The 12,425-nt window shown below is 37.8% G+C and overlaps 1 protein-coding gene across 2 annotated transcripts in view; it reads right to left on the reverse strand.

Annotated features, from left to right (window-relative positions):
• VEPH1 (ventricular zone expressed PH domain containing 1) overlaps nt 1-12,425 on the reverse strand; it is a 209,456-nt gene that overhangs the window by 29,555 nt on the left and 167,476 nt on the right. For both annotated transcript variants that reach the window (XM_051983078.1, XM_051983077.1), the window contains exon 12: nt 160-296. In XM_051983078.1, the coding sequence (XP_051839038.1) occupies nt 160-296 (137 nt within the window). The remainder of the gene's footprint in view (nt 1-159; nt 297-12,425) is intronic.

Here is a 12,425-nt window from a genome sequence, read left to right on the forward strand (position 1 = left end):
AGTCAGTCCACTACCCCACCAACGTCCTAGAGAAGCACATTGAATTAAAAGAACATTCAATAGGAAAGAGAAAAGCCCCAGACAAAATGTCTTGCCGGCCAATGGTATTAAGAATGTCAATCCAAGCATACAGAAATAATGAAAGTATTAGAAACTTACAGACTTTCCTTTTCTAAATAGCAGTTGATTACCGGCCAGGGTAAAGTAACGGGTTTTCCACCTCTTAATGAACTTCCATCTAACTTGTTTCTCTTTCAGTTTTCCTTCCATGAGAGGCTGGCCATCTTGATTTATAACTGGGAAAGATGGAAAAAAAAAGATTATCAAGATGTTCACTTCCCTTTATTTATTTTGGCAGGAAATCAAATGTCTTAGCAATGTACAGTGAATCTGAAATTCAAAATAAAAAAAACAAAAACAGATTTAGAGAGTTGCTCTGTAAATTGTGAAAACGATTAAATTTCTCCCCTACACGCTACAATTCGGACATGATTATAAGAAAACTTTGAAAATCCTTCATTGACATGGCTGTTTTATGGTTTTAAAATAGTACTGGACATCAGAGGAGTTATGAGTTTAAAGTTCAAGGCCCAGAGAGGCAGCTAATTAACATTGACTTAGAAGAAAAAGACCTAAAAGCTTCTGAAAACTATTCTATATACCTTAAATTTAAGTTCCTGACATTATGCCATTAGTAATTTATTTTAAAGAAGAAGGTTGACCATGATTTGTGACCTAGTCACAGCTTAGGAATGAAATTCTTTTTTTGTTTTGTTTTGTTTTGTTTTGCTTTTTTCCCCCCTCTTTCATTTTATATATTTATTTTTTTAAATAATAGCTTTTTATTTTCAAAATATATGCAAAGATAGTTTTCATCATTCACCCTCGCAAAACTTTGTGTTCCAACTTTTTCTTCCTTCCTTGCCCTCACCTTCTCTCTTAGACATCAAGTAATCCAATATAGGTTAAACATGTCCAATTCTTCTGTACATATTTCCACAATTACCATGCTGCACAAGAAAAATCAAATCAAAAGGGGGAAAAATGAGAAAGAAAAAGCAAGCAAACAACAACAGAAAGGTGAAAATATCATGTTGCGATCCACCAAATGAAACTCTAAATGGTCAATAATTCAGAACATTTTAAGCAATCATGAAAACAAGTTTCACAAAGTACATGCCCCCTCTCCACATTCCCCCCAAAGCTATATAATGAAGCTGCTGAAGCAAATCTATACATAACTGTCATTGAATTTTCCACATAGATAATTGTAGCGTATTTCTGAGTGGTCCTAAAAGGAGTAAAGAAATTGGTTACTTAAATGGAGAAAAAAATTGAAATCCTTTGTTTAATGTTGAAATGCCTTATCTATATAATACTGTCAAACCCCATCCTGGGCTAGGTGATAGGCATTCCAAAACAGAAATAAAGACAGCTCTCAAGATGCTTACATTTTACCGAATCCCATCCCCTCCACATGCACACACACGTAAACATATGACGTATACAAAAAATTGCTCCTCCTTAGGGAGGTGTGGATTATTGCCAACTTTTACCTTGTGATGATAGGTCAAATTTATTCCACAGCAATAAATATTGACAAGAGGATCTGAATCTAATCCTTCCTGAATGTGTGTCCAGCCCTTTCTCCGCTGGATCACGTGCTCTCCCTAATGTAAAAGTGACCTATGTTAAAAATGAAGTGTTGGCAAGCTTTTCAGAGTTCACAAATTTAATTATAGTTCAGGCTAAAGCCTATGGGGCTTCTTTTTCACTTAAACACACCAGGAGTATTATGTGTTATCTTCCTTCTCCCACACCAGGATTATAACAGAGGCTTACTCTATATGAAGATACAATCTCATGTTCAACTTTTATAATTTTCAACAAATGCACTGTTTTGGATTTCTGGACCAATTGTTTGGAATTTTCAGGCTAAATGAAAACCTAATGGCAAAAAAATGGCCTAAAATAGACTGAATTTAAATACTTAGAAACCTTAATCTCTACTTTTTGCCTCCCACCCCCTTTTTAAAAAGCTAGAAAAGAAGGCAGATTTCCACAAACCAATCTTTTTTCCAAAGTGGATACCCATTAGCAGCCCTGTTGCTGGGGTTACAGACTCAAAGAGAGATCTAATTTACCTGTCATTCTTTCTACTGGCATTTCTCCGGGCACAAAAATCCTTGGAGAAACCAAATCCCTCCCTTTGGCAGCCAAAGAAACAAGAAGTCATTGTATTAGTCACTTCTTGTGCAAGTTTCAGATTTTATTGGAAGGGTGGATTTCTTAGGAGAAGAAGGAATGTCCTCTGAGTTGGTGAGATAAATAGCATGTGACGTTTAGGAGATTCAAAGCTTTACTCTAGGACTGTTTGTTCATTTAATCTTGAGTCTAATACTTCATTGCTCCACGGTTTGAGGGGATAATGGCATGTAGTGGGAAGAGAACGACAACTGCAAAATATAGACCTTTTCATGAATTGGAGCCTCTTTGAAACAAGTAAAGTAGACACTCTGGGGATGGGGAAGGTTGAGGGATTTGCCCCTGGGACACAACTAGTGAGTTCTTGAGGTAGGATTTGAGACTAGTTCTTTTTGTCAGAGAAATTGTTCTTTGATCAGTTACTATTTGTGATTGAGTTCAAGTCCCTCTCCGATTTCAGGTCCCTCAATTGTAAATTGGAGTTGTTGATTTTTATCACATCGAAGGTCCCATAACTTTAAAGCAAATCTAACTTTAAATCTAAATATAGCATCCCTTATTAAATTAGCATATACTAATCTACATTTCTAATTCTACCAGTGCAACAAAACAATAAGCTAGTATTACTACAACTAGTATTACTATTACTGTTAAATACTAAGTACCCTAGAAAGTATTATTAAGGACTTACTATGTGTTGAGTTCTGTGGTGGGCTCTAGGAATATAAATGGAAGTGAAAAGAAAGACAGGCCCTGCCTTCAACAAGCTCACATTCTAATGGGGATCAGAACACAAAAGGGAGATAAAAAAAAGTAGAGGGTGGGGAGGAAGAAATAAGGTACATGGAGAAGTCCAGAGCTAGGAATGGTGTTAAGGAGAGGAATTAGGAATTAGCTTGGTTGGCCTTGGCCACTTCCTCAAAATGGAGAGTCTAGGGAAAAGCCCTGAATTACAGGAGAAGATTGAAAGGGAGAGGAATCTTCTTGGGTGAGAATGATGCTGAAATGGATAGGTTATAGGTATCTCAGACTTAACATATCCAAAACCAAGCTCATGATCTTTTAGCCACTCATTTTCTGAATTTTCCTATGGCTGCCGAGGTACCATCATCTTTCCACTTAATCCCTCGTTCAGTCAACAGACAATTATTAAGTTCTTATTGTGTGTCAATCACCAGTTTGTAAACTATTACTCGCCCTCCCCCCAACATATTTAATCAGTGGCCAAATTTTTTATATTTCTACCACTATAACATTTCTCATCGTCATTACTTTACTCTTCGCTCCCATGCTCAGTACCCTGCCCCTAGTTAAGGTTCTCAGCATCTCTCATTTGGGATATTGTAATAGACTTCTGCTTGACATCCCTGCTTTCAGTCTCTTTCTTCTCTAATTCATCCTCCACGGAACCACAAAAGTGACATTCCTAAAGGACAGGACTGTGTCGCTCCTTTACTCAATGAACTCCACTAACTCCCTATTGCTTTTAGGAATGAATATATGTATGTTTGCATGTATACACACACATATGGCATTTAAAGCTCTTCGCTCCCAATCTACTTTTCCAGCCTTGTTAAATATTATCTGCGTCCTATTTCTCAATTTGGCCTCTTTGCTGTTCCTCACCCATAACATTCTGTTCCTTCTCTCTGGATTGCCCTCTGCTCACTAGGGAGTACTTTTTTCTCAGTTGTATTTTATTGGTCCAATTACATGTAAAGATAGTTTTCAACATTTACTTTTGTAAGATTTGAGCTCTAAATTTCCCCCCCTCCTTTTCAGAATAGCAAGTAATCTGATATAGGTTCTATATGTACAATCATTTTAAACATATTTCCATAACTAATAATCTGTTTACTTCACTTGCCTTGACTTAGTAACTTCAAATTTATATTGCATATACTCGGTTTTTTTTTTTTTTCTCTTTTAGATTTTAAACTTATTTTGATTTCACTAGGGAGTATTAATCAAATCACAGTACCCAAAATAAGAAGGTGATAATCTCATTCTATACTTCATTAGACCATATTCTGGGTATTATGTTCAGTCCTAGCTACCACCATTTGGGGAACACTTTGACAATCTGAGGTATATTCAGAGACAAGGCTGGAAAACATAGCAAGTGACAAAGACAAAACTTGACCAGTAGAAGGTTCTAGATAGATTTAGCTTGGAGAAGGAAAGACTTTGCTTGGGGTCAGGATGGTGGTGGGAAAGTAAGCATGAGAGCTCTCTTCAAAAACCTGAAGATTTCTTAGGCAGAAGGGGGATTACATCTGCTGCTCTTAACCCCCCCATAGGACAGAACTAAAAGCAACGAATAGGAGTTGCAGAGCCTGATATAGGGCCTAAATCTTGGAGCTATCCAAAAGTGGAATTGCTTGCCCCATAAGAGAATGTCTTCCTTATCAGTGAAGATTATTAAATGAAGGCTAATTGACAGTAGTCATATGGTGTATCTCCGGTTTCAAATCTTGTCCTTCTCTCACTCATCTTCTTAAAGCTCTTCCTTAAAGATATTCCCAAAGCTCAGGTCTGACCTTGTTCTTACACCTCCACTCAATAAACTCTAGTGGCTCCATAGCATTTCCTGGTTCAGATATAAAATCTTCTCTTTTCTTTCAAAGCTCTCCCCAGCCTGCTTTTTATTTTTCTAGTGTCTTTAATCCTTTTTCCCTCCTTACTCTTCCCTCCCCTAAATATGCTCTTTGCTCTTCTTGCTGTTCCTTGAATAAGATCCTTAATCTCCCACCTTTAGGCATTTTCACTGGCTGCCTCCCATGCCCAGAACAATCTGCCTTCTTATTGCTACTATCTAGTTCCCCTGCCTTCCTTCAAATGTTGGCTAATGGCTGCCATCTAGAAGGTTTTTCAGATCCCCCTTAATTCTATTTCCTTTCCTCTCAGGCTACTGAGACTGTGTGTGTGTGTGTGTGTATACACATATACAAAACACACAATATATGTATATATTTATGTGTATATGTGCATATTTACATCCATATCTTGTTTGCAGATAGTTGTTTGCAGGTTGTTTCCTCCTTTAGACCATAGGGAACATTCCAGCGCTTTCTTAACACAGTTGGCTGGCACACAGTATGTATTAAATAAATCTTAGTTGACTATGGCTATAGAATTCTTAGAATGCTTCGATGTTAGAATCCTTACAAAGTGTTAACTCATTGGAGTTGATGGAAACAATGCTTGTGTGCTTAGGATTTACACCTTTGGGAGAATTCACACATTAGAGCTCACACATTGGAGCTCACACCTTTGAGAGCTCACACATTGGAGTTCACAAGTTTAGGAGATTCACAAGTCAGAAACCCACAATCCCCCTCTCTCAGAGGAGGAGTCAACTTTTGGGTTCACACCTTTAAGAGATCATATATAAGAAGCTCAGAGCTTCAGTCAGTCAGTCGGTAAGTTCGGGAGATTGACAAGCTAGAGACTGCAGTCGGGCAGAACGAAGGATTTGGGGGAGTAGAACCAAGATTCAGAGGGAGCTGGAGGCGACAAAGAACAAGCTGCAAGAGCTCTTGGAACCAAGCAGAGAGCTAGGACTCTAAGAAAAATAACCGGGCTATTTTGGAAGAGACAATACAAGACTGTACTTAAATCCCTGGCTGCGTTTGAGGTGATTGTTACTTTGAACTGAAACTAAGGTTGCCTCCAGAAAACCTCCCCAAGAAACCTGCTCCCAGAAAGAACCACCATATATTATACAAAAGACGAAGAACACCACACCTTGGGTCCTTCCAAACTCTGCTCAAATGCAGCCTCTACCATGAAGCTACTTCCAGTTTCCTGACCAGCTAATGTCTCCCTGCCCTCTCCAATTATTTTATATTCATATTACACTCAGATGGGTATAAGTGTTGTCTCCTAATACAATGTAAATTTCTTGAGGGCAAGGACTATTCCATATGTGCAGTACCTGCACAATCCCTGACTTATTGATTGATTAATCTGGATCTGGCTGAGGAAGAGTTGATTGGTTCAGGCTGAGATAGTCCTTTTCCTTTTCCTTTTCCTTTCTTTCTCTTCTCTTTCTTTTCATGCGCTCATGCATGTGTGTATGTGTGCTTGTGTGTTTATAGGCATACACACGTTTGTGCATTTATGTGTATCGTGTGTGTGCTTCTACATGTGTATGTGTCATTTCAAGGGTAAGGGCCATTCTATTTCTGTGTCAGTGTCTCCACCAACTCACACAGAGTAACTTGCCTCAAGTCTGAATGAATTTTGGCAGAAAGTTTCTCCATCAAACAATCAATCACCTTTCCATTCAATAATGTTCCATCACAAGCTCTTTCAGATTCAGAATCCCATGAGCTTATGACCTCATGATGTATATTAACTTTGATGTTTGGCAACCATCAGAGCAGCTTTAGATGCTGAGATTTTCAATTCTAACCTGGAAACACACATGCACGAATGTGGACCAGACACCCATTTCATTTGGAGGGATGCAATCACTAAGCTTTCGAGCATAGTTTTAATTTTTAAACCGTATCTTCATCCTATTAATATAATGGGGCACTTATTAACTTTATCATCCCAGACTTATTCCTAAAAGATATGCAAAATAACAACATTCTGGCTCTGAGGTCCTTAGAATCATTCTGAGGATTACATGGACAATTAGACGTAACAAATCTTTCCCCAGTGCAGACTAAAGTGTTTTATTCAAAGAGTATGTGTCTCAGAGTCTCAAAAGAAGGCCAGATAGGATATGGCTCAAGGAAATGAGAGCGACATGATGTGAACAAAGATCCAGTGTCCACAATCTGAGAGCACCATGATAAGAGGCCCGAGACAAGATAATAGAGACTTAACAAAAAGCGCCGGAGGATGAAGGTCTCCAATGTATTTTCACCAGAGCTCAAACCTTATCTGCCATGAAATGAGAAACGAATGAAGAAAAAGATAATGAGAAAGAAGTCTGAGAGAGAATCAAGTCAGGAGAGAAATGCTAGCCTCTCTCCAGAGTAGCTGGAGTCTAGCCCTGGGACCAACTGTAGGGACTTCAACCCATTTGGTACAAGCAAGAACTTTGCGTCTGCAGGATCGATTTTGAAGAATTTGTGAAGGGCAAAAATGAAGCACGACTTGAAATGTTTTTCCAGTCTCTTTCTCATGTTTCCGTTGCAATTAAGCTGTTCAGATGTGAGCAGTACATGGCTGTTCTTAAAATATGTCAGTGACTATCGCTTGTTCCTATGGGAAAATAATCCCCTTGTGATGTCACGATCACCTAATTTACAAAGCAGGATCTAATTTTCTGTAAGGATTACTGTATTCATTTTAAAGAACAATATATAAGGTTGTACTAAGTAATGCTTCCATTATTTAATTTCTGCAATGAGGTCACCACTTTACATTTTGTAGGTCTGACCTTTTATGTGAAAATTCTGTGAATCTTTAAATAAAACACACCTGATTACTAAGCATAGATTAATTTGCCAACTGATTGGCCAGTTCTCTCAAAACACCCCAATTTTTCTAACTTCTTTCCACCCAGTCTGGAATAATCCTATCTTCAAAATATCATTCATTATGTTACATATTTAAATACTCCAAAGTACCAAGGAGAATACTTAGTGAATAAGTTGGAACTCAATACAACAAGCATATTATTAATACCTATTAATAGTCCAAAGTACCAAACAGAACATTTAGTGAATTAATTGGAACTCAATGCAACAAGCATCTTATTAATACCTATTAATACTTCAAAGTACCAAAGATAATATTTAGTGAATAAATTGGAACTCAATGCAACAAGCATCTTAATAATACCTATTAATATTCCAAAGTACCAAAGATATTATTTAATGAATAAATTGGAACTTAATGCAACAAACATCTTATTAAGTACCTATTTAAGGTACTTAATAAGGTACATTAAGGCACTATGTTATATACTAGGGTTGCAAAAATTTCATGGAGTTCTCAACATATAGAGCTTTCAGTACCTTAAAAAATACAGGTCTTTGAAAACCAACTAGTGTCAAGCTAGGTTCCTGCCATCATGTATTTGTGTACTTGATGAAAAAAATGGTGTAAGACATTCTACATTCTATATACCTTACAAAATCTGATCCTAAAGGAGATAAAAATTAAAGGATCTAGCCAAATTCTTCAGCTCATTGGGATCCTTTTTGATCCTGATCCTTTTATTCTTTTTAACTATATGTCACCTGAAAATGTGATAAACATGCCATCATGCTTTTATCCAAAATCACTGATGAAGATGCTAAAAGGCACGAGGCAAAGATGGATTCCCAAGGCACCGCAATGTTGATCTTTCAGGTTGAGATTAGACCATTAATGATTTGTCTAGAGGTCTGACCATTTGGCCACTTTTGAACCCACTTAACCAAGTTACTATTGACTTTAACATTTCTACATCTTGTCCAAAAGAATAACATGAATACTAATAAGGATATTTGCCAAATGCTTTGCTTAGCAAATATTTGGCTACCTAAACTATATCTATAACATTCCCTTAATCTACTGATTTTGGCTTGCTTTGAATTGGAATTGGCATCTCCTAACTCTTGGGTCATAAAGTAAAAGCAGGGTAATGGGTGGATAGAGGGTTGTCTTCAAAATGTCTCCAGCCACATGACCTCGGGCAAATCATTCAACCTCTTCTCTAAGCAACTCTGAAAGACTGACCTACAGTGGGAGTTTCCCATGTAGGATATCACACATCTAGTCACAATATGGTATCTTGAGTCACAAAGTAGGCTTACAATTTCCTAAGTGATTTTACCTTTCAATTCTTACACCTGTGTAGGGTAATTGGACATTGATTTATTCACTTTGGCTCAATATTGTAAAGTCAGATGTTTCTTCCCTAAAATATACTGATGTATGATTTAGTGTGTTCCTCATGCAGAATACATTCAATATTTAAAACACATTTTATGAGTTCTTTTGTGGATAACCTCAGAATTGCTGTGCTACAAGTCACGAGCCTGTTAGGAATTTTTCTTTTTCTTTTTTTTTTCCTTTTTTAATCTTAAACCATGTGGCCCAATGTAAAAATATGCTAGGATTAGAAATTGATCCCTAAAGGAAAATGAAAATTAACCACAGAGGGCTCTGGGTCGCTGATCTTAGCTTGATTTTCACTAAGGCTCATAAGTTATTGGATCCCATGTTTATCACACTTATGATTTTTTTTTTAGTACAATGAAATGTTAGTACTATCTTCACAAATCTTGTTTCTTTTCACAAAGTGTTGAAGCTACCCAAGTTATAATGAATATGCCCATAAAACAAAGCTTTCCCTCATGAAAACCTGGTCCCTGAAAAAGCCAAATCATACTTTTGTTAATGTTGGACTTTATATCACAAAATGAATTGTGTTTCTACCTCCTAAAATTCCTGATTTTTTTTTTTTTTAAATTACAAACCTGTGGATTCTGAGATCAGAATTTGGTCATCTGTTTGCATTTCCTCACAATGTCCCAAAATACAGAGTGTTTCAAGGATCTCAATGCAGTTTTAAACTATTAAATCCCTCTAACTTTTGAACAAATCCAGTTGTTGCTCAATTTTTTATCAAAGGAAAATGGAATCCTAAGAGTAGATTAAAAATCTGTAGCCTGGTGAATGGGGGTACTGCTTCTTGACCGAATTGCTTCCTCATAGTATAATCGGTGATGGTAGTAGGACAGTGGGTAGAGCATGAAGCTTAGAATCTGAAAGATTCATCTTTATGTGTTCAAGTCTGGCCTCAGATACTTACTAGTTGTGTGGCCCTTAATCCTGCTTGCCTCTGTTTCTTTTTCTGTAAAACGAGCTGGAGAAGCAAATGGCAAATCACTTCAGTATCCTTGTCAAGAAAATCCCAAATGGGATCACAAAGACTCATACATGACTGAAATGGCTAAACAACAACATTGATAAATATTCAGTGATACACCAATACTAATTTGAGTGACTTTTATAAAAGAGGGCTAGATTTCATTGGGAGATAAGGAAGAAAAACAATTTAAACTATTGAGTATTGAATGTAAGACTTCCTTTTGACCAGGTTATTCCTAGATATTTACACAATACATTCTTGTTTGGAGGCTTTGGTAGACTCTGCCCTTACCAATGTGAGGATTCCCTTCAATAAAGCAGATGTCAAACTACCCAGGCCTGCCCATTCGGTATGAATCCTGGCCATATCTGGTGACTCAGCAATTCTCAACAACTGGATTCATCCAAAAGGAGAATGATCTTCACTGGAGGTTTTCAAACAAAGACTGGCTGATTTCTGTCTAGTGTTTGGTAATAGCCATTCTTTATTAGCTATAGGTTAAATGGGAAAATCAGAGGTCCTGTACAATTCTAAAATGCTGCCTGTAAAAACAGTCCCTTCAGGGCAGCTGGGTGGCGCAGTGGATAGAGCACCAGCCCTGAAGCCAGGAGGACCTGAGTTCAAATCGAATCTCAGATACTTAACACTTCCTAGCTGTGTAATTCTGGGCAAGTCACTTAACCCCAATTACCCCACCAAAAAACAAAAATAAACCAGTCCTTTCCCCAAAGGATCTTATATCTACTAGGAAGAAGATCCATGAACACAGATTGTAAGTATAAAATACACACAAAGTTGATATCAGCTAGTTTTTCAGCATGATTATATATGAATGAGAGTACTAACTGGGGGAGGAAAGCAAGGAAGACTTCATATAGGAGGTTGAACCTCTCGACTCTAGGATATTAGAACTCAGAATCCTAAAAGCCTCTCTTACATTATGATTTCCTAGAGATCAGAAGCATAAATCCATCCCGGTGAATCTCTCATATGACCACGAAGGCAATGGAAGCCTAACCTTTAAGTGACTTTAAGTAAAAGGAGTGAAGCTAAATCTCCCATTTTTCTGAAAGCGACTCGCTGGACGGTTCCAAAATGATTCAGCTGACTGACTAATGCTCCAGGCGGGATGCGCCGCACGCTTCCACGGTGCAGGAGCCACAAACGCAGGAGACTGGCCTTGTTCTGCAGAAAGAATGTCAGTTGTGCCGAGTCCAGTTGGGTAATCTCTATGTCCTCATTCTTGTGGGCTAACGGCATCAGCAATAAACACCACCAGCCCAGCCTATTCTCGGAGGGGTCTTTGTTTATTTTATGGCTATTCTCTCTGCACTGTATCTTAAAAAGTGAATAAAGGAAAATGAATCAGCATTTGGAAAGAATGAAAATAATTTCTACTGTAATCATTTCCCACATGTTAAATGAGGGACGAATCTACTGTTATCCGGGCAGCAGAAATCACTGGGGAGAGGGAGGACATTTTGAGAAATTTTGACTTGCTTCTTTGTGACTTTCCGATATATTTTAGCTGGAGAGAGGAATTTCCTTTGGAATTTCCAATGTTATCTATTAAGGTAAGGTTTGGTCTCTTCTATTTCAGTTTCCTCATCTATTTGTCATGGTGGAGTCCTAACTTATTTTTCCTAGTGTTGCATTTCCTCTATCTTTATCTCAGTTCAGTTGGGTAAGAATGAAAAATGACAGTTTAGAAAAAAAATCTACATTTTTTTTGACATCCGGAGTTCAAAGATTCACATAAACTTAATGCTAAAAGGAACATCAAGAGGTCATTTGGTTCACTCCTTGTCTCTAAGAAACAGACCTGAACCATGCAAGGAGACAAAGCATTTTTATGTGCTTTCAGTTGTTTAATTATACTCCCTGTAGTATCATAAAAACATAGCTCAAGAAAAGGCTTCTGAGGCCTGTTAGCCCAGTCTTTTCCCATAACAGAGGAGGAAGCTCAGGCCTTTGAAGGTTAATGGATTGTCCAAGGCCACATGAGCAATAAGTGGTGGAGATAGGATTGGAACCTGGGTTTTCTGGCTTTTGTAGGTGTTGTGCTATTATGAAACAAGGAAATGCTCTGTGTTAGCTCACAATCCTTCATTTGTCACTCTCCAGTTCCTTTATCCTGCATCTCATATAAAAAGACTATTCTGTTGCTCCATCGTGACATTAGCCGCCTTCCCCAAGAAGGGAAGTGTTTTTGTATTCTCCAAGGCTGCTCTCCAAGCAGAGGACAAGGTCTAGCCACCCATGGCCAGCCCTTCATTTCTCTTTGGTTTGCTCCTGTTTCTCTGTGCTTCTTTCTCTACCATAGTCCAACAAGCTTGGGATCTCACTTTTCCTGCAGCTCCTCTTATTAGTAATAATAATTAGACTTATTATTAGTCCA

Source organism: Antechinus flavipes, chromosome 3, assembly GCF_016432865.1.
Source record: "Antechinus flavipes isolate AdamAnt ecotype Samford, QLD, Australia chromosome 3, AdamAnt_v2, whole genome shotgun sequence".
Lineage (NCBI taxonomy): Eukaryota > Metazoa > Chordata > Mammalia > Dasyuromorphia > Dasyuridae > Antechinus > Antechinus flavipes.